A 27,763-nucleotide genomic window follows, 5' to 3' on the forward strand; every position below is an offset into this window, starting at 1 on the left:
AAAAAAAATTATATATATATATATATATATATATATATATATATGTACAGTATAAAAAAGAAGACTGAAAGAATTAAACAGGTCACTACTAATTGTGCGTCGCTTTAAAGTTTGTCAATTTGTCAGTATTTTCACAATCCCTGGAGGAATTAAACTGTTTTTAAACGCTGAGGGAACAGGATGATTTTCTTTATGAGGTAGGCAGCAAAAATAACATTTAAACAATCAGCATTTGAATAAATATTTAAAGCGACAAATCTGCCAAAATGTAGGTGATCTGACGGTTATGAATTTCAGGAAGCAATGCAAATGTTGTGAAAATATCTTTATGTAAAACTATGTTTGTTTTGACCAAAAACTAACCTGGAAGCAAGTCAAAGTCCATTAAATATGTCATATTGTACTGTATCTGTTGACAAATGTGTTTTAATCGAGATCTGACGCAGATTACATTTTTTTGTAAACAATTTTAAATTTTACCTACAACTTCTCAAACAGGCCACTCGCTGAGATTGTTTTACAGTGATTCTTTTGGCAGATGTTATTTGTGGAGAAAATGTGTAAAATAGGCATGGAAACAAAAACTTTGGTAGAGGTGTCGCACGCACACTCTGTCAATTTATCTTACAATGATAGAATCATGGAGAGGATGTTTGCTGTGACAGGATGTTAAGAAGACTAAGATAAAAAACAAAAAATAAAACATATATATACATACAGTATAAAAAAAGGAGACAAAGCATTAAACAGGACACCACTAAATGTGAATTTGTGCGTCGCTTTGAAGTTTGTCAATTTGTCAGTATTTTCACCACCCATGGAGGAATTAAACTCAATTTTTAAACACTAGGGCAACAGGATGGTTTTGTTGATGAGGTAGGCAGCAACAATAACATGTAAACAATCAGCATTTGAATAAATATTAAAGCGACAAATCTGCCAAAATGTAGGTGATCTGACTGTTATGAATATCAGGAAGCAATGCAAATGTTGTGTAAATATCTTTATGTAAAACTATGTTTGTTTTTACCAAAAACTAACCTGGAAGCAAGTCAAAGTCCATTAAATATGTCATATTGTACTGTATCTGTTGACGAATGTGTTTTAATTGAGATCTGACAGAGATGACATTTTTTTGTAAACAATTTTAAATTTTACATGCAACTTCTCAAACAGGGCACTCGCGGAGATTGTTTTACAGTGATTCTTTTGGCAGATGTTATTTGTGGAGAAAATGTGCAAAATAGGCATGGAAACAAAAACCTTGGTAGAGGTGTCGCACGCACAATCTGTCAATTTATCTTACAATGATTATAATCATGGAGAGGATGTTATGGAGGTAGATTTGTGTCTTTATTATTCAATCAAAAAAAAGTTGCTTCAAGAGAATAAAATGTTGCTTCAATCAAAATATATATTTTTAAACAAAGAAAAAGTAACTTCAATGAAAAAAAATGTGTTTGAATGCAAAAATAAATTTGAAACTCAAAAAATATATATTTGAAAACTATTTTTCTTTGATTTTTTCTTTTTTTATTTAATTCAAGGTTTTTTTTTTTTTTTTTTTTTTATTGAAACAACATTTTTGATTGAAGTCATGTAATTTTGCGTTTGGACCACATTTTGGCTAGGACATTTGTGTCTTTATTATTCAATCAAAAATAAGTTGCTTCAAACAAAAATATATATATTTTCAAAAGAAAAACTCACTTCAATCAAAACTTTTCAAAAAATTCAATCGGAGAAAAAAATATTTAGACTCAGAAATTCGCATTTGAACACTTTATTTTTCATTCAAATTGTTTTCTTTGATTGAAGCAATCCTTTTTGTGTTTGAAATATATTAGGGGTAGGACATTTGTGTCAAAATCATTCAATCGCAATAAAAGCTTTAATCAAAAAACTTTTTAATCAAAGGAAAAAATCATTTGCAAAAATATATATTTTTTGAAAATATATGTTTTTATTTGAAATAGATTGAAGCAACTTTTTATTTGATTGAAGCAACTTTTTTTTGGACTGAATAATAAAGACATAAATATACCGCCATAGGATGTTTGCTGTGACAGGATGTTAAGAAGACTAAAAAAAAAACAAAAAAATAATTATATATATATATATATGAAGATGTTTTAGTCTTCTTAACATCCTGTCACAGCAAACATCCTCTCCATTAAGATGTTTTAGTCTTCTTAACATCCTGTCACAGCAAACATCCTCTCCATGATTCTAATCTTGTTCTCCCCACTGTATATATATATGTGTATATATATATATATATATATATATATATATATATATATATATATATATATATATATATTTGATACACTGCCAATGGGAAAACCCATTGGCAATGTATCAAATACTTGTTCTCCCCACTGTATGCAGTTTAAAAAAAACTGAAAGCATTAAACAGGACACTACTAAATGTGAATTTGTGCCTAACTCTAACCCAAAATGTAGATGAGATCGTACCTTGCAAACCAAAGACCAAGATGACAAATATGACAAAGTTCTTCTGTGCAGTCCAGCTCATTCTGTATTTGCTGCTTATTCTGTGCAGTGCAGCTCATTCTGTAGTTGCTGCTTATTTTGACCTTTACGTATACCCCTTATGGCTGTCACTGTCTCAAGGTGGAAGAAATAAAAAAGCAAAAGCTGGCCGTCTTCCTGTTTTTTTCATTGAGATGTATGAACACGCTTTGCAGTGTGGAAAAAAAAAATGCAGAAATAAGATTTAAAAAAAAAAAAAAAAAAAAAAAAACTACTTCTCATTTCTACTCTCTTCACACCAGGGGTGAAAGTGGTTAGAATTTCTTGCCGGAACTCCCCGACGTGAAGGTCGCAACGGAGCAAGAAATTCTATTTATTTATTTATTTTTGTTTGTTTGTTTGTTTTTTTTTTTTTGGGGGGGGGGGTGATGTCAAAACTACTGAAATGCAAAGAAAACTGTTTTGATCAGTTATTTCTATTACACATAAAAAAAGTGATTTTTATTCAAAATTGTCTTTTTTCTCAATGATTTGCAAAATAAAAGTTAACAAAAACAGCTAGCACTCCAACCTCCATCTCCTAATTTTTATTTTCCCTCATTTCCTCACATACTAAATGCCAAATCTCAATTTTAACGACTTAAGAACATGGGATGTATATTAAAATTGAAGATCATGTAAACATTTACTTTTTTATTTTATTTTATTTTTTTAATAGTAAAGATATAAGTAAATGATACCAATGACTACAAATGAATACAAATGACTTATATAATGCAGAGTGAAATGGAATATATTTTGAAGATCACGCAAACCTTGACTTTTTTTAAATCATAAGGATATGAATAAGTCCAAAGTGCACATTGACAGCTAATATGTTCTGAACCTCCCCATCAGAGCAAATAAAACTAAATATGATAAATAAGCCTCCTTAACTCTTTGCTTGTTCTTAAAGATTTGATACATTTTCTGTTGCATTGCCCTTTTTTTGTTTTTGTTTCAGAAAACATGCACATTTTAACTAATCAGAGCTAACTATCTCTGGTGATCACATGTCAGTATGTCAGCCAATTGAACAGATAAATTAGTCCAAGTTTTGCTTTGCTGCGTGCATTCGCACATTGACGTGACTCGTCATCGTCAGACTCGGATAACTGCTGCAGCTGGGGAAACCTCGATGCCGTCCGTGGAACAAAATAAATAATAAATATCGGTGGAAACGGATTACGCTACACAAGCACTTTTTTATGCTTGTTGTTAACACTTGTGTATGTAAGTCTGATGTTGGTAGATCGTTTTCTTCTTGGAGATGAAATGCATGTGTGGTAGCTTTGTATTTTTTTTTTTTTACATAGCGTTTTGACATTTGCAGTCATATTTTCGAAATCAAAGCACCAGGAACAGTGTTACGGCCCTGAATCTTATACCGGAACTGCGTTCCTGACCGTTCTGGCCCACTTTCACCCCTGCTTCACACTCTTTTATACAGTCAATCAACATTTGTTTTTATACTTGTTTTAAACCAAAATACACTTTTGGAAAGACATGTTGAAAACTATACTATAAAATTTGGAATGCAATGTAAAAACAAAAACTAAGAGTCCATTGGAAATGGTAGTGTATATTTTATCACACCAAAACATCATGTCTGGTCTACTTGAGCTCAGCCCTTTTTTCTGTATGTGGCAGTGCAGTTTTGTATTACTATTTTGTTTTTTGGCAAGCTCTTTGAGAAATTATTCAATATCCTTCATATCAGACATAAGGGTTTTTAATATGTGCTGTAACCAGCATCCAGAATCTCTATCAGTAGACTATTTAATACTGTCCTGAACTCCAGACTGTCAAGTCCTGGTGGCATTCAGCCATTTAAAGCATTTCCAAGTATATTCCATGCGCTCTGAAGAAAAGTAGTCGTATGAAGAACTGCCAAAGACAACTTTTATTTCCCAAGTTCTTTTATTCTCTTGAATGGACAAGAACTGACGATACACACTTTCGGAGTAGGAAAGAAATTACCGAGTGTAGATTTATTGCGGAAAGAAAATTGAAATGGTGGCCGACCAGGATGAATCCCCCGGCAGAACCACAGGGAGCTCCTGAGTCGATCTGCCCCGACCTTCAAGTGCATACAGTTTATATTTGTCATCAAGAAGCAGCCACTAAATAAAAACAATGGAAGAAAATGTTATTGTACACAAGCAGCACTGCTACCAGACGTTCATAAACACACAGTTATGCCAACAAAGAATGATTCTGTGCAACGATGTGAAAGGAACAGATATCTGTTCAAGTGAATAAATGGAAGTATATATTTACAACTCGCCTCACCTCCCATGTTGGACTTAAAAAGGGCTCACAATGTTCCTTAATGTGCACTGTCCCTATCAAATAAATAAATAAATAATACATATATTTAGCTTGCCTTGTTACCTGTGTCTTCAGATTGTTTGATGTTTTTTTTGGAATTGGAAACAGCACACAGATCCTTATAATATTGCCAAGAAGGGAAAAGGTACCATTCTCGCACACACCATATAATTGTTTGCAATAGTATAACATTCATTTAACTATAGTTTAGGCAGATTCCACTCAGTGGCCTTGAACACAGTAAAGTGAATCACCTTATCGGCGCTCATGAGGGGGAAAAGGAAAAATGGTACCGTTTCTCGTAGGCAACGTCTAACTGTATGCATTACTCGAACACACGTAATATAATCAATCAGGGAATAGTATAATTTCTCATATTCACTGTAGGACTGCACTGCTCTAACACACCTAATGTAAAATAAATAGCACACCATAGTTTAAAGAAACAGAATAGATACACAACGCCATCTTATCACAGAAGCCCAAAACGTGTGCGCCACGAGCAAGATTGATGCACCAACTCTGGCAACCAGTCCTAACAAAGTTGATAGCAGGCGCTTGTGACGTCAAGACCAGCGTCGGTCGCTGTGGCAACCACATCCCATCCACGCACGAACCTAAGCAGCCCGAAACCGGCCAGAGAGGGATGATCCCAAAGCAACGCCTAGACACACCTTCGGCTGGCCCACGGACTTAAAAAACACTGGACACTGAGATAAGACAGATTTTGCTGCTCGGAAACATGTAGCCTTGTTTTGGATCCAGAATTGTCCCTCCGTCGTCTGTTTTTGCCTTGTTTTTGACCATTGTCGACGAATAACTTGTCAACCTGCTTTCGGCAAGTCTTTTTCAAACTTTTGGAACATGGAGTCAGTACAAAGGGTTAATATCAGAGATGAACGCACGAAGGTCCGCCTTCCCGGTTGGCGCGCGCGGAGGCAGCATCGGCAGAGCGGCACTTTGTTCAGCTGTCGCTGTTTCCGTGCGGCTTCTCTGGGGAGGCGAATTTCAACAATAAGTACACTAATATTCATTTTAATGTATGATTTTCCACCATTTCTACATTACCACAGGCACGTGCAAGGGTGCTGGAGCACCTGCCCCTTTGCCCTCCGCTAAGCTGCCGCTTAATGGCCGAGTTATGCTTCCCCGTTAGACCTGCGCTGTCAAGAAAGACCCGATTTACGACCCTGACGCGCTCCTACTGAATTTTCTAACGCGAGCGTCACGTTGACATATATGACGTGGCGGAAATGGACTGTGATTGGTCCGCTCCGACTGTTGTTTCCAGATCAGCGCGAAATCGCCGCCATTGTCAAACATGATTTTGCTACACGCCAAGCCGACGCGTGTATCAACGAAGAGCAGGTACAACAACTTCTACAACGTCTCGTCAAGACATTATGAAGACTGCCAAATGGCAAGCAATTCGTGGGAGGAGATTGCTGAAAATACGGGGCTGGAGGTCAGCCAGCGATTAAATTTAAAAAAAATGAAGAACCACCAAGACAAGTATGTGTGTGTTCGGAAGCGAATGGCGACACGAAGCAGTGACACAATCGGCCAAAAACTGCCAGCTTTTTATCACTTTATGTCGTATTTTTGGTTGGTGCACTTCATCATTTATTGTGTACATATGTTTGCTGTGAGTCTGTGATTTACATGAATAAAGCGCAAGTTTGGTGTAAAAAGAGTTGTTTTGATGTTTAATTTTCAACAACAGACAGTTCACACTCAAAACATCATCACTGATTGACGTGCATCGGTGCTTTTATGATAACGTTAACATCAAGGCTTCCAACGCAGTTTGGGAAGTTCCATAACCGCCAGAAATCTGCTATGGCTTCCCACTGGCTGGTTGTAGGACACAACAAACAAATTGGGCTGAAGTGCTTTACAGACCTCGGACAAAACGCTGGATGTAGTGCTTGACGCCAGTTTGAAGCTAGCCACACCAGCTTGCTGGTTTCCAACCAAGGCTAGATAGAACCCTCTGTGCAGCATCAAAAGTCGGACAGACTGCCTCGAAACCGTCTTCTGAGTCGCCTGTGCCTCAACATTTGTATGACCAACATTAATTCATTGTTGATGAGCTGAATATCCACATTCAAGCGTTCCATCTTGCATTGTTTATTTATTTTTTTCTCCGTTAAACTAGACGAAGTCGACAAGCGTGCCCCAAAACCCTACAAACACAACGCCACACCCCTCTACTGGCTAGGCGGTGAATTACAGAGCAACATGTTCCCTCACCGCAGAACTATCGAATGCTCATTGACGCTGTAGTCACTTCGCCATCACCGCAACACAGGAGCATAACTCAGGCTTAACCCCCCCGACCCCCCCTGCACATTGTTCTTCTTTGACCTGCGTGTGTGGTGAGGAGTCTGAGGACATGTAGTGATTTGAAACAAACAGTGGTACCCTTATAAAATGTGTTCAAGCAAATAGTGAAAATTCTTACACCAGGTTTATTGTGGGGAAAAATGATTAATAATGCGTAATTTTCTCTTATACCGTTTTCTATTTTAATAATTAATTACCCCACTGGGAATCTGATTTTTTAAAATTAAAGTTTGTACTTCACTATGTAGACATGCCTCGTAAGGAAAGGAGGTTGAGAGATTTAAAAAAAATAAAAAATAAAAAGCTGGATGAGGCTGGTAAAGGTAGTGGATCCCTCATCAGCTGGCTGAAGAGCACAATAGGTAATACGTTTGCAGTTTGCAAGGATATTCAGGTATAAAATCCAACTATTATCAACACAATTACAATGTTATTGTTCTATAACATTTTATGTAATTACTTTATTAATTATTAAGCGTTAGAGTTGTCAAATATGGATAATAATGAAATGAGAGTTTTGGAAAAAAACTTATGCAGGTTCAGTGAACATCTGATGTGGGTTGTTCTCAGACAAACAAGTTAAGGAAGGAAGTAAAAAAGGCAAAAATTGACTGAGTCACAGCCAGAAAGTGTTGATGACAGTGTTGATTTCTATTCACTCTTCCCCCCTCCCAATTAAAGTCTGTCGCAGACACAGACAATTATACTGTAAAGCTGGTTAAACTGGAAGTTATGTTGTTGTAAGGTGTATCAAATTCTTGTTCATGTGCCCCTTTTGATCTATGAGCACCTGCCCTTCCATCGGTCTCTGCACGGCCCTGCATTACCATATCTGTGACGTAATGGTAAAATTGTAAGTGGCGGTGGTGTAAGTGACCCGTGACAAACTGCTCACCATAAGGTATAGTAAATGATCGTCTGTGATTACTGTATTTTAAGAAAATTAGAGGGTCTATACATTGAATCTGTCAGGAAGTGCGGGGCAGGCAGGTTGTGTGTGGACCCAAATGCAGGGAAAGGGAGGGGAGGCAGATAGATGGTGCAAAAATGATTTAATTCAAGCCAACAAAAAACAAAGTACAAATCAAAGGCTGTGGTGATCCAAAAACTCTTAACAAACAAAAGTCAGGCTAACTAATAAAATTACTTTCCAAGCAGGACGAGGAACATGAGGAACTGGGGGAAAACGCTGACATGGCGATTGACATTGACATAGACATTGACAATGACGCAAAAAGGAGTGAAAAGAAACTGGGTGCTTATATACACACATACAGACAAGGGGTAACGAGACAACAAGGAACAGCTGGGCAGTACAGGAGGACTCACTAGGACCAGGCACAACAGGTGAAATCAATGGGTAATCACAGGGACAAGTCACACTAGGAAAAAAACAACACAAAACCTAACAGAATCAATCGAATCCCCAAAGCAAAGAACTAAGCATCCTTATAGTTCAATGATCGAGATAGATTAACCCTTTAAGGTCTGGGCCTATTTTGTCTGATTTTGCATGTCTTTGAAGTTGCCTTTATATTTCAAAGAAAGAATTGTTTACGATGGCCTGGTTTGGTCCCTTTTTTTGTGACACCTTGAACTTCATGTCCAAACTGTTGTTTCCTTCACTGACCAATCATAAATCATCATTTTGGGCCCAAAAAGACCAAAAATTCCAAAATCGTTTTGTCAAAATTTTTAATATTGATGTCCAATTGACAACCAAACATGCGTAACGAACCGTTTTGAAACTTTGCAATATTTATTCAACATGTTAGGATGAACATTCAACCCAAAAAATTTAGAATAAATAGTCTTATATTTGACAAATCAACATAAACAACAGGTATAGCCATAGGCGTTTTTTGCCTTTATACATGCTCTAGTCAAAACAGGTTATATACAGCAGACCAAACAGTGAAGAACAGTGAAAAAAAATATACCATCTAACACAAAAAGTGTTTAGAGGCCATCTCTTTATGAGTTTAGGTATTGCGGCCCATCACCTGATGAAAACTATGTACACACAATCAAGCTTCTTGAACACACATTTATATACACAAATTGAGAAGACTGATTGTGGGGGGAAAAAAATATATATATATAACATTGGAGGGGAAAAAAGTATTTTCAAAAATATTTACAATAAACAAGTTAAATTTTTTTCAGGGATGCCACTCCGAAAAGCAGTTTTGTCCTGGAATTAGACACAGGTCTACATCACACAGCTCACACTTCCATGGGGTGTCGGTCCTCTTTCCACCCTTCCATTTTCATTTCACTTTACTTTCATTGTCACTATAAATGTACATGAAAAAAAGTCAGTATTTATGAAAATAATAAAGTATAAAATAAAAATATATACAGCAATAAATAATAATGGAAATCTATATGTATGACAATAGAAAGAATACCATAGCTGAATATGTGCTACATCCCTAATCTTCATATAGAAAGAAGAACACCACAAATTATAAATTCCTGCCTGGGATACCCACAGTGCACGTACGACTTTGATCTGATATGCACATTTTACTATTATATACACAAACACACACTTATATTGCATCAAAATTAACTTTGTCTTGCAATATCAAAAGAAACTTTCAAAAGAAACGTTTTCAGCATAAAGAGTGAGTTGGTTTACCTCTGCTCGTCGATGGCGTCACCCACGTGTTCAAATCCGTCACTATCTTCACTCGAGGACTCTTCCGAAGAAGACGATGATGACGAATTTGGACCATCCTCTTCCTCAAGTTGATCAAAAAGCACAATTGCTTGCGCTAAATTTAGTTTTCCGTTCATTGTCAAAGTCACACAAAGTCGCTGCCCGATCCAAACGGCTGTCACTCGCCACCTCGCTGCTTCAGAACACTCCTCCCTCTCGTTCGGTAGAACCTCGCACGGCAGTTATATTTATAAAAAAAGCGCATTTTGTGCTTCCACTGTGACTTCGAAAGGGTTCGTTTGATTTGTGTTTTTTTTCATGGAGCTTCCGTTTTGAAAAAGGACAAATGATGGAAATATAGACATAAACAAATGATCCATGCAGCGTTTTAATGTTTTTTTTGAGAGGACAATAAAACTATAAAACTTAAATGACAATATCTCACGTTCTAGTTGGTCGATTGACTTCAAATAATAACGAGAGTAAACCGCAACTTCCGCACTTTAAAACGAGACCAACCAACGGCATGTGGGTGACGTAATTAAAACGTGAGGGCGCTTCAAAGACGACGTGCGCTGAGGACGCGCCGGCGCGTCCTTCGACTCTCAAGGGTTAAAACAATAAACTTGTTTTTAGACGGCAATTTAAACAAATGCCTGGTGTGTGTACTGTTACTTTCCTTTATTGTTTTTAATATCAGATTGATTCCAATTAATTTCACAATATCCTTCTACGACAGGATATAATCAGCCCTCCAAAAAGTTATCCCTTTTGCTTCCTCTTTCTATTTTAATTATTCAAATAGAGTTGACGATTACTTTCTGTTTCCACAACAATTGTCCTCATATTACGTCCTACAGTTTCAGGCACTTTTGCTTCAAGAAAATTTTTTAGGTGTAACTAATAAAGAACTCTTTTCTTTCTTTTTTTGTTGAAAAGGTCTGTATATCTTTGCTGATCTACATGACCCTAATAGTGAAAACTTATAATTGAAACGTTCCTCCACTAGGTGGAAAAAGGTACACCAGGAGTGGGCAAACCGGCCCTTAAGGACGAATGTGTCTGACGATTGCCTTGCTCACCAATGTGTGTGACCTCATCTTCGTGCTCTCCAACGTTTCCTATGGTTGTTTCCTACTTTGAGCATTGTGTTTTTTTGTGCTCTATTTGCTGTTGGACTTTGTGCTCCCTTTGTTGTACTTTGTTCACATAATTTTGAGCGTGTTCAAGAAATTCATATACTTTGCATTAATATCGGGCCTCCAATTTTCCTTCAAATCTTTTGTACGTTTTTTTTGCCGGTATCAATGTGAAATGGGTCTTAAATTGTATTTATTATGGTCTTAGAAGACTTGAAATATGCTTGTTGAACCCTGCAGTGACCATGTTCATTGCTTGCAAGCTGTACTACTAGTTGCTATTCAAATAGAAACACCATGTATACCGTATTGGCCCGAATATAAGACGCCCTGATTATAAGACGACCCCCTCTTTTTCAAGACTCAAGTTGGAGAAAAAAGACTTTTTGAACACCAAATTAATTTTTATACAGAAAATAATTACAGTACATCTGAAACGAATGATTATAACAATATATTTGAGAGAAAAAGCATGTTATTTTGCCTCATTCAAATCTTAATATCTGAACATTTAAATATGTAAACTAAAGTGCAATCACATTCGTAAATAAATGGCTTCTGGTTTTTGAAATGTAAATAAACCAATCTATTGCGTTAAAACAACAAAATTGCAATAACTGCATTAACCATCAGAGTGAGGTCTAACTGTAGTCTTGAAATAAATCTGAATAAGGCAAAACTTTGCAATAAAATAATGCAAACCGGTTAAACTTGAGAGTAGCTGAGATTTGTCATGACAGAACATTACTCCTCAAGTTTAGCATTTGCTTTAATTCCTTTAATGATATCTGGCGCCATCTAGCGTCGTGAATGGGTATAATGTCTAGACCTCAAATATAAGATGACCCCCACTTTTTCAGTCTTATTTCAATGCAAAAAAAAAAAACAGCCTTATATTTGGGCCATTACGGTACTTTGCTTTACTTTGTGACTAGTTCGTATTATTGACACGTTTGGTTGTTTTCAGTTTTCCCAAAAAAAGGTATCAGTGCTCTTTTCAAGAGAAAGATGACCACAGTAAAGCCAGTTTACTTTACTCCAGCGTCTGACTTCTCTTTAGAGCCTAATTTGTTTGCTACTTGTTGATTTGTGTACTCAGCGCACATTGAGGACGGAGTAAGTGCCTTATTTGCACTTGCACTTGATTTAAAAAAAAAAAAAAAAAAAAAAAACACTATTTTGATTTCAATAATAAATATTGTGGCGCAGTATAGGCACTTTTTCCATCACTTCAATTGAAGTTCTTATTTTTCACACAGTGTTTAATTGAAAAAGTTTTTTCATTCATCATTATTAAAGTATCCAGTGGGGAGTCAAAGTACAATTAGCCATGTACTTGAAACGTACCACACATGTATTCGTTCATTCTGCAAATAAAACAACATTTTCGATTTTCATGATAATACGGGACAAAGCACCTTGTAAGCTTAATACGGGACGCGTGCTTTTGTGTCTGAATGCCCAGACGAATCCGTTTTTCAAGGGACGTTTCGTAAACTTAACACCAATGTAACCAATTGGGATGGATGTATACTTGAGGCTGCAGTGTTGATGTGCTGATTGTTGTCTTTCCTGAGTTGTCCCTCAACGCACCGCGGGTCTGATTGGAGTGAGAGTAAAGGGCGAACAAGTTGGTTGTTTTGTTTTTGTTTTAAATAGTCGTGTTCCGTGCTTTTGGTTGAAAAGAAACCATTGAAAAGCCTCACTCACCATCCACCTCTCAGCAATGGTAAGTACAACATCTTATTTCTTTGTTTGAATGTATACTACTTTTTTTATACGGAATGATTTAATATAAATAATGCCTTAATAGCAGCGGAACTCGTTCGTAACTTGAGGACTCCATGTGTTGTAAACTCTTAAAAATGTATTTATTGTAATTTCATTTGAGTACAAACAGAAAAACAGCTAAAAACATGCAGCAAATATAAAGCCAAAACATAACAGACCTAAATTAATAAGCTAGTTTGGCCTATTTTTGCCTTTAAATGGTTAATACTAATAATAAATAAAAATGATAATAGTTTTAATACAAGTAATAAGAAAATGAATTTCATCTCAGTGTCTTGACCGTCCAACGATGAGATCATGTTTGTTCATATTTTTTGCACAGTGCTGTAGAGCTCACAAACATTGACGCTCATTTCAGGCTTCAGCCTTTAAAAAGAAAAACTATAGAGATTATCATGTACAGTAAAAGGGAAAAAAGAAGGATGAAGAACTCACCCTGAGGCTTTGTCGCCACATTTGATGGCTGTGTACTCCACACTTCCATCTAGATCCACGTCTGGGACCCTCATGGCATTGGTGACATTGGAGTAGATTGGAGAGGGTCTGGGGAACGCCACCATGGAGTACACCAGCTCATCCTGTTGATCTCTGCTGCAGTCTTCACTCGTGTTTGACTGACATTTTAAATCAGTCTCATTATTCATTGTCATTTTCAAAATACATTTTCTAGTTTTGACATGATTATACGAACATTTCTCACCCAGCATTTTTTAGTGAAATCCAGATTTGTAAGCAGTCACCTATTTAGTATAATAGTATTTGTTGATAAATGTTAGTAACATTTGTAATATTTTTAAAGTATTTCTTAAAAAAAACATTTTGACAATTTTATCATGTAGACAAGTTTCCGAGGTAGTTCCGCATTTCTGCTCGCAACTTCCATTTTACAATTTCTCCATCCAAAATAACAGTGGAGCTGGAGTAACAGTACTCAGCAAAATTCCTTGAAAAAGACAACTCAGAAATATTGCATCCATCTGCCATCATCACGACAAGGGAGGACAACTTGTTCATGAAGGCAGATGTGGAACGAAGCGTTTTGTAGCCATGTTGCCTCTGTGTTAAGGACGGCATGTTCCTCCTATCCCTGCATTTTCATGTGTCCGGTGTTATATTAAAATATATATCATATAAAATATTAAAGCTAAACTGTTGCGCATGAAACGACTTGTTGCCTTTAATATTGTTATTACGATGATGAATGTATTTATGATGATCTTTAATATTATTTGCTACAACAATTGTGCTGCTGTGGCTGCAACACATGCAGGCTGCTAGCCTGTTGCAAATGCATAAATGCAAGTGTTACAAGCTTTTTGTCTGTTTGTTTACAGATAGAAAACGCTGTTAGGTAAGAGAAGTTATTGTGCCTCACAACAACACTTACTATACGTTGATGGACATATATCGAAGCTATGTGCATTCTACCCGGGGGCGGCCAAGAGGCTGGGGTTGGGAAATGGCTCGCCTCGTGGCGGACCGTCAGCTCGATCCCAAGATCCAAATATGAGCTTTTTAACTGCAGCAACTTTAAAGATACGCTATTGGGGCTGGAATTACCAAGGGTCTCTGTAATGTCGGGTGAAAGTTTGGCGAGGCTCTCTCCCTCTGATATCACATTCTAGTGTAGTATGCCCAACCTTCGTTAAATGTTTTTCTAATAATTGTATAAATTGTGATTTATTGACCTGTTTTGCACACGCACCAATCGTTTTAAATAGAACAAGAAATGGAATCATTTTGTCCAAATTTTTTTACTGCGATGGATACCTGCAATAAAAAAAGAATGACTTACTATTTTTGTTTATATGTACATACCTTATAGTATTTCCTTGTAACAACAAAATCCGTGTCAGCCCTTCTGTATTCGGCAAATGTAATTAGGGCCCGAGCACTAAGCGTGCGAAGGCCCTATTGTTTTGCAAAGGATTATTAGGGCCCGAGCACTAAGCGTGCGAAGGCCCTATTGTTTTGCAAAGGATTATTAGGGCCCGAGCACTAAGCGTGCGAAGGCCCTATTGTTTTGCAAAGGATTATTATTATTATTATTTTTTTTTTTCAGGGCAAATGAAAACGGCCAATTTGGAGGCCTGAACATGCACGAAAAGTCACCAAAATTTGCACATACGTCCGGAAAATTGTAAATTTCGATAATTTTGCAACGTTCCAAAAAAATATAACAAAATGGCTCAGTGGCGCCCCCTTGAAATTTTAAAATTGGCCTATAACATTAGGGTCTGTCAGCGTAGAGCAATGAAATTTGGGGGGTCTATACCTTGTCCAAAACCGCTCCAAAAAAGCATTTACACGCATATTCCAAACCCAACAGGAAATCGGTTATTTTGGATCAAATATGAAATTTTTATCGATTTACAGGGTGCACATTTGAGACCTTTTCGCCGAGGGAGTTAGTTGGATCATCTTCAAAATTGGTGAGACTGTTCAGGAGACATATGAAATCTTAAGTTTTGAAAATGGTGCGTTTTCATTCACGGGTCTGACCTGGGCGTGGTGCCAAAGTCGGCCTTTTTTTCGGCAAAATGACAAATTCAGTAATTGACTAATAGTTCCTTGACACAACGTTCAATCTTTTTCATATTTGGCATGTATGTGTGGTATCCCACCCTTAACACGAGTGCATTGAAATATTACCCATTAGGTCTAGCGCCCCCTAGTGAGAACAGGAAATGCCTTTTTTTACGAGACAGGTTCCTCCTCCAAGGGAAAAAAATCTGTTGACCTCAAACCTGCATCAGGGGAGCCTTAAGACCTGTGTTCAGGTGCCTGATGAAAAATATTGAGGTTTCGTTGAGGCGGAGGGGTCCAAACAGGAAAGTGAAAATGAACGTCAACAATTTGTCACGCAAAAAACTTTGAACAGTCATAACTCGGCAGATATACAACATATCTGCGCCAAACTTCCCGTGTTTGTTGAGAGTCATACCCTGAAGGTTCTTGTAGGGGTCATTTGCATCAACTCTACAGTGCCAACTAGTGGCGACAGAAAGAAGTTTTAAAAAAGGCCTTTCCTATTGGGTTTTTTCAACATAGAGCGAGGAAATTTGGGGAGTAGATACCTTATGCAAAACTGCTCCAAAAAGTCTCTTGCACCCGTATTCCAAATCCAACAGGAAATCGGGTATTTTGGATCGAATGTGAAATTTTCATGGGTTCACAGTAGGAGTTTACATTTGGAGGCTTGAATATGCACAAAAACTCGTAAAAATTTGCACATACATGCGGCTTTGGATAACGTTCGATAATCTTGCAATGTTACGAAAAAATGTAACAAAATGCCTCAGTGGCGCCCCCTTGAATTTTTCAAAAAGGCGTTTCCTATTAGGTTTTTTTAACATAGAGTGATGAAATTTGGGGAGTCGATACCTTGTGCAAAACTGCTCCAAAAAGTCTCTTGCACCCGTATTCCAAATCCAACAGGAAATCGGGTATTTTGGATCGAATGTGAAATTTTTATCGGTTCACAGTAGGAGTTTACATTTGGAGGCTTGAACATGCACGAAAACTCACAAAAATTTGGACATACATGTGGCTTTGCATAATGTTCAATAATCTTGCAACGTTACGAAAACATGTAACAAAATGGCTCAGTGGCGCCCCCTTGAAATTTTCAAAAAGGCCTCTCCATTTAGGTTTTTTCAACGTAGAGGGATGAAATTCGGAGAGTCGATACCTTGTACAAAACTGCTCCAAAAAGTCTCTTGCATGCGTATTCCAAACCCAACAGGAAATCGGGTATTTTGGATTGAATGTGAATTTTTTATCGATTTACAGTGTGCACATTTTACACCTTGGCACCTAGGGAATTAGTTTGATCATTCTCAAAATTGGCCAGACTGTTCATGAGGCATATGAAATCTTAAGTTATCAAAATGGTGTGTTTTCATTCACGGGCCTGACCTGGGTGGGGTGCCAAAGTCGGCCATTTTTTCGGCAAAACACCGAATTCGGAAAATGACTGATAACTCCCTCATACAACGTTCAATCTATTTTAAATCTGGCATGTGTGTGAGGTATACCAGCCTGAGCAGGACTGGATTGAAAATTTAGCATTTGTGCTTGGCGCCTCCTAGTGGGAACAGGAAATGCCCTTTTTTTACGGGACACACTCCTCCTCTAAAGGGAAAAAATCAATCTACCTCAAAGCTGCATAAGGGAAGCCTTAAGACCTGTCTTCAGGTGCCTGATGAAAAATATTGAAGTTTCGTTGAAGCGGAAGGGTCCAAACAGGAAAGTGAAAATGACTGTCAACAATTTTGCTCTCCAAAAACTTTGAACAGTCATAACTCGGCAGATATACAAGATATCTGCGCCAAACTTCCCGTGCTTGTTGAGAGTCATACCCTGAAGGGCCTTGTAGGGGTCATTTGCATCAACCCTACAGCGCCAACTAGTGGCGATAGAAAGTCACTCGTTTTTCCAATACATGTCCAGTTCTTTTCAGGTTGGTCATTGTAGTTTCAAGACCTATTAAAATACTTATTTACGGCCCATGTCCACGTGTCTCTGTCTGTTGCCGTGACGACCCTTTATTCGCCATCTAAAGGAAATATTTTTTTTCAGAGACTCAGTCAGCTTATAGAGCCACAATATTTGGCACACTTGGTCGAATTGGCCCAGTTAGAATATTAATTTTGGTTTTGAATAAGGGCTTGGCTGCACAGCTCAGTAGTACCTCCTTTTTTGTAGTACTCTCTCCAATAGTTTTTTTTTTTATCTGTTAGGTGTGTGAATGTAAAGAGGCGACTTTCAAGCTTGTTAGGTTCTAATGAGATGATTAGAGAGGAGGATCTGCCACCACCCTGACCTGCACACAGTCCGAGTTGCGTGACGTCCGAGTTGCGCTAGATTGCGAGGGCCCGTTCAGTCCTGCTTGCAGGCCTAGTTAGGGCCCGAGCACTAGGCGTGCGAAGGCCCTATTGTAATGCAAAGGATTATTATTATTCTTCTTTTTTCATGGCAAATGAAAATGGCCAATTTGGAGGCCTGAACATGCACGAAAAGTCACCAAAATTTGCACATACGTGCAGATTCGCGTAAATTTCGATAATCTTGCGTCGTTTTGAAAAAATGTCAAAAAATGGCTCAGTGGCGCCCCCTTGACCCTTAAAATTTTCAAAAAGGCCTCTCCTCTCAGGTTTTCAACGTAGAGCAATGAAATTTGGGGAGTAGATACCTTATGCCTAACTGCTCAAAAAAGCCTCTGCACCCATATTCCAAATCCAACAGGAAATCGGTTATTTTGGATCGAATCTGAAATGTTTTCGGTTCACAGTTGGAGTTCACATTTGGAGGCTTGAACATGCACGAAAACTCACCAAAATGTGCACATATGTTCAACTTTGCGTAAATTTTGATAATCTTTGAAAAAAATTAACAAAAAGGCTCAGTGGCGCCCCCTTGAAATTTTCAAAAAGGCCTGTCCTATTAGGTTTTTTCAACGTAGAATGATGAAATTTGGTGAGTCAATACATTGTGTAAAACTGCTCCAAAAAGTCTCTTGCACCTATATTCCAAATCCAACAGGAAGTCGGAAATTTTGGATCAAATGCGAAATTTTATCGATTTACATTTGAGACCTTGTCGCTGAAGAAAATAGTTGGATCGTCTTCAAAATTGGTCAGACTATTCAGGAGACATATGAGATCTTAAGTTTTCAAAATGGTGAGTTTTCATCCAAGGGTCTGGCCTGGGCGTGGTCCCAAAGTTGGCCATTTTTGGGCAAAATACCAAATTCAGAAAATGATTAAAAACTCCGTGATACAACGTTCAATCTTTTTCATTTCTAGCATGTATATGAGATATCCCAGCCTGAACACAACTGCATTGAAATATTACTCATTAGGCCTGGCGCCCCCTAGTGGGAAAAGGAAATGGCATTCTTTACGAGAGAGGATCCTCCTCCAAGGGAAAAAAATCTATTGACCTCAAACCTGTTTCAGGGGAGCCTCAAGACATGTGTTCAGGTGCCTGATAAAAAATATTGAGGTTTCGTTGAAGCGGAGAGGTCCAAACTGGAAGTGAAAATGACCGTCAACAATTTGTCTCGCCAAAAACTTTGAACAGTCATAACTCGGCAGATATGCAACATATCTGCGCCAAACTTCCCGTGTTTGTTGAGAGTCATACCCTGAAGGTTCTTGTAGGGGTCATTTGCATCAACTCTACAGTGCCAACTAGTGGCGACAGAAAGAAGTTTTAAAAAAGGCCTTTCCTATTGGGTTTTTTCAACATAGAGCGAGGAAATTTGGGGAGTAGATACCTTATGCAAAACTGCTCCAAAAAGTCTCTTGCACCCGTATTCCAAATCCAACAGGAAATCGGGTATTTTGGATCAAATGTGAAATTTTTATCGGTTCACAGTAGGAGTTTACATTTGGAGGCTTGAACATAAACGAAAACTCACAAAAATTTCGACATACATGCGGCTTTGCATAACGTTCAATAATCTTGCAACGTTACGAAAACATGTAACAAAATGGCTCACTGGCGCCCCCTTGAAATTTTAAAAAAGGCCTCTCCATTTAGGTTTTTTCAACGTAGAGGGATGAAATTCGGAGAGTCAATACCTTGTACAAAACTGCTCCAAAAAGTCTCTTGCATGTGTATTCCAAACCCAACAGGAAATCGGGTATTTTGGATTGAATGTGAATTTTTTATCGATTTACAGTGTGCACGTTTTACACCTTGGCACCTAGGGAATAAGTTTGATCATTCTCAAAATTGGCGAGACTGTTCATGAGGCATATGAAATCTTAAGTTATCAAAATGGTGTGTTTTCATTCACGGGCCTGACCTGGGCGGGGTGCCAAAGTCGGCCATTTTTTCGCCAAAACATCGAATTCGGAAAATGACTGATAACTCCCTCATACAACGTTCAATCTATTTTAAATCTGCCATGTGTGTGAGGTATACCAGCCTGAGCACGACTGGATTGAAAATTTACCATTTGTGCCTGGCGCCTCCTAGTGGGAACAGGAAATGCCCTTTTTTACGGGACACACTCCTCCTCTAAGGGAAAAAAAAAATCAATCAACCTCAAACCTGCATAAGGGAAGCCTTAAGACCTGTCTTCAGGTGCCTGATGAAAAATATTGAAGTTTCGTTGAAGCGGAGGGGTCCAAACAGAAAAGTGAAAATGACTGTCAACAATTTTTCTCTCCAAAAACTTTGAACAGTCATAACACGGCAGATATACAAGATATCTGCGCCAAACTTCCCGTGCTTGTTGAGAGTCATACCCTGAAGGGCCTTGTAGGGGTCATTTGCATCAACCCTACAGCGCCAACTAGTGGCGATAGAAAGTCACTCGTTTTTCCAAAACATGTCCAGTTCTTTTCATGTTGGTCATTGTAGTTTCAAGACCTATTAAAATACTTTTTTACGGCCCATGTCCACGTGTCTCTGTCTGTTGCCGTGACGACCCTTTGTTCGCCATTTAAAGGAAATATTTTTTTTCAGAGACTCAGGGAGCTTATAGAGCCACAATAGTTGGCACACTTGGTCGAATTGGCCCAGTTAGAAGATTAATTTTAGTTTTGAATAAGGGCTTGGCTGCACAGCTCAGTAGTGGCTCCTTTTTTGTAGTACTCTCTCCAATAGGGTTTTTTATCTCTTGGGTGTGGGAATGTAAATAGGCGACTTTCGAGCATGTTAGGTTCTAATGAGATGATTAGAGAGGAGGATCTGCCACCACCCTGACCTGCACACAGTCCGAGTTGCGTGACGTCCGAGTTGCGCTAGATTGCGAGGGCCCGTTCAGTCCTGCTTGCAGGCCTAGTTTTTTTTTTTTTTTTTCATGGCAAATGAAAACGGCCAATTTGGAGGCCTGAACATGCACGAAAAGTCACCAAAATTTGCACATACGTGCGGAAAATTGTAAATTTCGATAATTTTACAACGTTGAAAAAAAATGTAACAAAATGGCTCAGTGGCGCCCCCTTGAAATTTTAAAATTGGCCTATAACATTAGGGTCTGTCAGCGTAGAGCAATGAAATTTGGGGAGTCTATACCTTGTCCACAACCGCTCCAAAAAAGCATTGGCACCCATATTCCAAACCCAACAGGAAATCGGTTATTTTGGATCGAATATGAAATTTTTATTGATTTACAGGGTGCACATTTGAGGCCTTTCCGCCATGGGAGTTAGTTGGATCATTTTCAAAATTGGTGAGACTGTTCAGGAGACATATGAAATCTTAAGTTTTTAAAATGGTGCATTTTCATTCACGGGTCTGACCTGGGCGTGGTGCCAAAGTCGGCCATTTTTTCGGCAAAATGACAAATTCAGTAAATGACTAATAGTTCCTTGACACAACGTTCAATCTTTTTCTTATCTGGCATGTATGAGCGGTATCCCACCCTTAACACGAGTGCATTGAAATATTACCCATTAGGCCTAGCGCCCCCTAGTGAGAACAGGAAATGCCTTTTTTTAACGAGACAGGTTCCTTCTCCAAGAGAAAAAAATCTGTTGACCTCAAACCTGCATCAGGGGAGCCTTAAGGCCTGTGTTCAGGTGCCTGATGAAAAATATTGAGGTTTCGTTGAAGCGAAGGGGTCCAAACATGAAAGTGAAAATAACCGTCAACAATTTGTCTCGCAAAATACTTTGAACAGTCATAACTCAGCAGATATACAACATATCTGCGCCAAACTTCCCGTGCTTGTTGAGAGTCATACCCTGAAGGGTCTTGTAGGGGTCATTTGCATCAACTCTACAGTGCCAACTAGTGGCGACAGAAAGGAGTTTTAAAAAAGGCCTTTCCTATTGGGGTTTTTCAACGTAGAGCAATGAAATTTGGGGAGTCCATACCTTATGCAAAACTGCTCCAAAAAGTCTCTTGCACCCATTTTCCAAATCCAACAGAAAATCGGGTATTTTGGATCGAATGTGAAATTTTTATCCATTTGTAGTATAGTTTACATTTGGAGGCCTGAACATGCACGAAAACTCACCAAATTTTTCACATACATGCGGCTTTGCGTGGATTTCGATAATGTTGTGACGTTACAAAAAAATGTAACAAAATGGCTCAGTGGCGCCCCCTTGAATTTTTCAAAAAGGCGCTTCCTATTAGGTTTTTTAAACGTAGAGCAATGAAATTTGGGGAGTCAATACCATGTGCAAATCTGCTCCAAAAAGTCTCTTGAACCCATATTCCAAACCCAACCGGAAATCGGGTACTTTGGATCGGATATTAAATTTTTATCAATTAACAGGGTGCACATTTGAGACCTTGTCACAGAAGGAGTTAGTTGGATCATCTTCAAAATTCGTGAGACTATTCAGGAGACATAGGAGATCTAAAATTTTCAAAATGGTGCGTTTTCATTCATGGGTCTGACCTGGGTGTGGTGCCAAAGTCGGCCATTTTTTCGGCAAAATGACAAATTCAGTAAAAGACTAATAGCTCCTTGACACAACGTTCAATCTTTTTCATATCTGGCATGTATGTGCGGGATCCCACCCTTAACACGAGTGCATTGAAACATTACCCATTAGGCCTAGCGCCCCCTATTGGGAACAGGAAATGCCTTTTTTTTTACTAAACAGGCTCCTCCTCCAAGGAAAAAAAAAATATTCACCTGAAACCTGCATCAGGGGAGCCATAACACATGTGTTCAGGTGCCTGATGAAAAATACTGAGGTTTGGTTGAAGCAGAAGAGTCCAACAGGAGAAGTGAAAATGACTGAAGCCATTTCGTCTCACCACAAGTTTTAAACAGTCATAACTTCTATAAAATATCTGCACCAAACATCACGTGCTTGTTGAGTCATACGCTGAAGGGTCCTGTAGGGGTCACTTGCATCAACCCTACAGCGCCAACTAGTGGCAATAGAAAGTCAGTCGTTTTTCCAATACATGTCCAGTTCTTTTCAGGTTGGTCATTGTAGTTTCAAGACCTTTTGAAGTACTTATTTTACGGCCCATGCCCACATGTCTCTGTCTTTTGCCGTGACGACCCTTTATTCGATCCTTTTTTGTAGAACTCTCTCCAATAGGGGTTTTTATCTCTTAGGTGTGTGAATGTAAATGGGCGACTTTCGAACATGCTAGGTTCCAATGCAATGATTAGAGAGGATGATCTGCCACCACTTTGACCTGCACACGGTCCGAGTTGCGTGACGTCCGAGTTGCGCTAGATTGCGAGGGCCCGTTCAGTCCTGCTTGCAGGCCTAGTTTTTATTTTATTTTATTTTATTTTTTCAGGGCAAATGAAAACGGCTAATTTGGAGGCCTGAACATGCACGAAAAGTCACCAAAATTTGCATATACGTGCGGAAAATTGTAAATTTTGATAATTTTGCAACGTTGCAAAAAAATGTAACAAAATGGCTCAGTAGCGCCCCCTTGAAATTTTAAAATTGGCCTATAACATTAGGGTCTGTCCGCGTAGAGCGATGAAATTTGGGGAGTCTATACCTTGTCCAAAACCGCTCCAAAAAAGCATTTACACCCATATTCCAAACCCAACAGTAAATCGGTTATTTTGGATCGAATATGAAATTTTTATCGATTTACAGGGTGCTCATGTGAGACCTTTTCGTCGAGGGAGTTAGTTGGATCATCTTCAAAATTGGTGAGACTGTTCAGGAGACATATGAGATCTTAAGTTTTTAAAATGGTGCGTTTTCATTTACGGGTTTGACCAGGGCGTGGTGCCAAAGTCGGCCATTTTTTCGGCAAAATGACAAATTCAGTAAATGACTAATAGTTCCTTGACACAACGTTCAATCTTTCTTAATCTACAAAAAAATTTTTAAAAATCGCTCAGTGGCGCCCCCTTGAAATTTTCAAAAAGGCCTCTCCTATTAGGTTTTTTCAACGTAGAACGATGAAATTTGGCGAGTCGACATTGTGCAAAACTGCTCCAAAAAGTTTCCTGCGCCCATATTCCAAACCCAACAGGAAGCTGGAAATTTTGGATCAAATGTGAAATTTTATCGATTTACATTTGAGACCTTGTCGCTGAAGGAAATAGTTGGATCGTCTTCAAAAGTGGTCAGACTATTCAGGAGACATATGAGATCTTAAGTTTTCAAAATGGTGAGTTTTCATTCAAGGGTCTGACCTGGGCGTGGTCCCAAAGTTGGCCATTTTTGGGCAAAACACCAAATTCAGAAAATGATTAAAAACTCTATGATACAATGTTCAATCTTTTTCATTTCTAGCATGGACATGAGATATCCCAGCCTGAACACGACTGCATTGAAATATTACCCATTAGGCCTGGCGCCCCCTATTGGGAACAGGAAATGGCCTTCTTTACGAGACAGGCTCTTCCTCCAAGGGAAAAAAATCTATTGACCTCAAACCTGTTTCAGGGGAGCCTCAAGACATGTGTTCAGGTGCCTGATGAAAAATATTGAGGTTTCGTTGAAGCGGAGAGGTCCATACTGGAAGTGAAAATGACCGTCAACAATTTGTCTCGCCAAAAACTTTGAACAGTCATAACTCGGCAGATATACAACATATCTGTGCCAAACTTCCCGTGTTTGTTGAGAGTCATACCCTGAAGGGTCTTGTAGGGGTCATTTACATCAACTCTACAGTGCCAACTAGTGGCGACAGAAAGAAGTTTTTAAAAAAGGCCTCTCCTATTGGGTTTTTTCAACGTGGAGCGATGAAATTTGGGGAGTAGATACCTTATTCCTAACTGCTCCAAAAAGCCTCTTGCATCCATATTCCAAATCCAACAGGAAATCGGGTATTTTGGATCGAATGGGAAATTTTTATCGGTTCACAGTATGACTTTACATTTGGAGGCTTGAACATGCACGAAAACTCACAAAAATCTGCACATACATTTGGCTTTGCGTAACGTTCGATAATCTTGCAACGTTATGAAAACATGTAACAAAATGGCTCGGTGGCGCCCCCTTGAAATTTTCAAAAAGGCCTCTCCATTTAGGTTTTTTCAACGTAGAGGGATGAAATTCGGAGAGTCAATACGTTGTACAAAACTGCTCCAAAAAGTCTCTTGCATGCATATTCCAAACCCAACAGGAAATCAGGTATTTTGGATTGAATGTGAAATTTTTATCGATTTACAGTGTGCACATTTTAGACCTTGGCACCTAGGGAATTAGTTTGATCATCCTCAAAATTGGCGAGACTATTCATGAGGCATATGAAATCCTAAGTTATCAAAATGGTGTGTTTTCATTCACGGGCCTGACCTGGGCGGGATGCCAAAGTCGGCCATTTTTTCGGCAAAACACCGAATTCGGAAAATTAATGATAACTCCCTCATACAACGTTCAATCTATTTCAAATCTGGCATGTGTGTGAGGTATACCAGCCTGAGCAGGACTGGATTGAAAATTTACCATTTGTACCTGGCGCCTCCCAGTGGGAACAGGAAATGCCCCTTTTTACGGGACACACTCCTCCTCTAAAGGGAAAAAATCAATCTACCTCAAACCTGCATAAGGGGACCCTTAAGACATGTGTTCAGATGGCTGATGAAAATGATTGAGGTTTGGGTTGAAGCAGAATGGTCCAACAGGAAAGTGATAATGACTGTCACCATTCTGTCTTTCCACACATTTTGAACAGTCATAACTTGGCAGATATACATGATAGCTGCTCCAAATTTCCCATGCTTGGTGAGAGTCTTACCCTGAAGAGTCCAGTAGTGGTCATTTGCATCGACTCTGTACCGCCAACTAGTGGCAGCAGAATTTGTGGCCGCTGCATGCTCGAAAACTCAAAACAATTTCTCATCCCAAAAAAAGCGAGTTTAAAGCATGTTAGGTTCTCATTAGATGATTAGAGGGGGGCTGTCTGCCACCACTCCGACCTGCGTGACGTCCGAGTTGCGCCAAAGTGCGAGGGCCCGTTCAGTCCTGCTTGCAGGCCTAGTATTATTTGTAATTTCCCCTCATTTAGGTCACTCAAGTGGCTGGCGTATCAATCTACACCTCACGTCAACACAGGCTTAAAGGTTGTTATAATTTTGTCCACAAATGATCAACGAAGTGAAAAGAACAATCACACAATCTTTTAGGTATATCCTTAGGTTTAAATCAAATCCTTAACTTCGTGTCTGCAGCTGTTTTTGATTTAAGGCTTATGGCGAGGTAGAGCCACACTTGCACTTTGAAGCTGGACGCTGTTCAAAACATTCCACTTTAAACCATATATAGGCTATAGGCGCTTCCAGAAGGTCACGCACAGCACAGGCAGTCTTGGAAGTCTCACCTACGTCATGCTGAATCCATTTTTGGAGATTCCGTGGGTTGTTCTGGTTTGATTTTGAAGTTATAACTTTGGCAACACACTGCTAATTTTAACCGCAATTCATCTGGTTCTTTTTAAACAAGAAGTTCGGAGCAGAAATTTTCCGAGATGGCACCGCCCATGTTTCGCTCAGGAAACTAGTCTATATTGTTATCATATTGGATTTTTTTAAAGCCTGCCTGAACATCCGATAAAAGTATTTTGAATATTTACTATATACTAGTATTTTAAGTCTTTAAATTATTTAAAAATAAATAAATAAATAAATAAAAAATATATATATATATAATATACATTAAAACTATTGAGACCATTAGGACACTCAGATTCCCATCATCCGTGTGTAAGGAGCTGAATAGGACAGTTAAAAATAATCATAATAATTCTTAAAGGGTATTATAATACTGAGGGGCTGTGAGATATCAATAGAACCGTTATGTGGCAAGATAACAAATATTAATAAAATTAAAAAGAAAAATCACATTCATGAGCAATTATCGAAAATAGATCGAAAATTACAAACATTTCCGAAAGTATTCTGGAAACAGCCAAATGGGGCGGAGACGTCATAACAAGGAAACAAAAGGTCAAGCCAGGTGCCATCGTTGTTTATCGATGAGACAGTTGCGTTCGTGTTTTATCAAAAAATCGCTGAAATGGTTCAAACCTGTCTTGCCATGTGGTGTACAAATAGCAATTTATCGCAATGTAGTACCCATGAGTTCCCGAATGCGAGAAAAAGAGCTGGACTACGCAGACAATGAGTAAAGTTCATCCGTGCTAAGAGGGCTAATTTTGCAGACCCAGCCTCCGGCACGGTTTTGTGTGTTGCACATTTTACACCTGAAAGCTATTCGAACTATGGACAAATGAAATCAGGTTTTGCTAAGAAATTGCTGCTGAAAGCAGATGCGGTGCCCACCATACACGCGCAGCCACCTAAATGTCCCGAGATATCAAGAAAGAGGACGATGACTGGCTCTGATGAGACCACCCCACCACCCCAGGCTAACCAAACGAGCGGAGCAGCCAAGCTCGAAATGGCCAGAGTGAGTACTCTTTTATAATAAAAACATATCACGCATTGGATATAGGACTGGACACATGTATAAGTTATCGCTCATAAAATATATACAACAAATGCTCTAATCTCATTCATATTTGTGTCTGTTGGCAGAGCGAAAAATTTATGATAGCACAATAAATGATAATTATTCTATACATTACTTTATTTTGCGGTCACGGTGTATCAGCCTCAGAAAAAGAAATGCAAAACAAACCATTCGGTGTTTCCCACACGATCTGTTGCCGGTGTTTCATCAATGATCATTTCATTAGGCTGCATTGGCTTTCGTTTGGGCTCAAATTGAAAACCAAAATACCAAAGAAAGGTTCATAACTCTCCTCGTCACCATTAGAAGAACGTTCGTTACGTCGGATTCGTCGCTGCAACTAGAAACAAAATTTTCCGCCATCATCGCCGCCATTCAGTACTAAGCACTGAGCCGGTTGTTTCCTCGTTGTGTCGTCATGCACACAATATGCTAGATTTCCGGGATCACGGGCACCGGTCGTTTTAGCTTGACAATCGATCCAAATTTTTATCGTTTTCTTGGTGTTGCGATGTGTGTAATTACACGAAGTGGACTGATATGAATCCAAAAGGCATGCGTTTATGGATAAATGATGG

General features: G+C 38.7%; 2 protein-coding genes across 4 annotated transcripts in view; both read right to left on the reverse strand.

The window, feature by feature from the left end:
* LOC130920653 (carcinoembryonic antigen-related cell adhesion molecule 5-like) overlaps window positions 1-2,587 on the reverse strand; it is a 32,699-nt gene extending 30,112 nt beyond the window's left edge. The window contains exon 1 of the mRNA XM_057844015.1: window positions 2,479-2,587. Coding sequence (XP_057699998.1) covers window positions 2,479-2,539 — 61 coding nt within the window. The 5' untranslated portion in view covers window positions 2,540-2,587. The remainder of the gene's footprint in view (window positions 1-2,478) is intronic.
* Window positions 1-27,763, reverse strand: part of LOC130920651 (sialoadhesin-like) — a 111,626-nt gene that overhangs the window by 68,163 nt on the left and 15,700 nt on the right. For 2 of the 3 annotated variants that reach the window (XM_057844012.1, XM_057844010.1), the window contains 2 exons: window positions 13,243-13,421; window positions 13,005-13,173 (listed from right to left, as the gene is read on the reverse strand). The exons of the other annotated variant lie outside the window; for it this stretch is intronic. In XM_057844012.1, the coding sequence (XP_057699995.1) occupies window positions 13,113-13,173; window positions 13,243-13,421 (240 nt within the window). In that variant the 3' untranslated portion in view covers window positions 13,005-13,112. Of the gene's footprint in view, window positions 1-13,004; window positions 13,174-13,242; window positions 13,422-27,763 lie in introns of those variants that run through there. 3 annotated transcript variants of the gene reach the window in all.

Source organism: Corythoichthys intestinalis, chromosome 8 (assembly GCF_030265065.1).
Source record: "Corythoichthys intestinalis isolate RoL2023-P3 chromosome 8, ASM3026506v1, whole genome shotgun sequence".
NCBI classification, from domain to species: Eukaryota; Metazoa; Chordata; class Actinopteri; order Syngnathiformes; family Syngnathidae; genus Corythoichthys; species Corythoichthys intestinalis.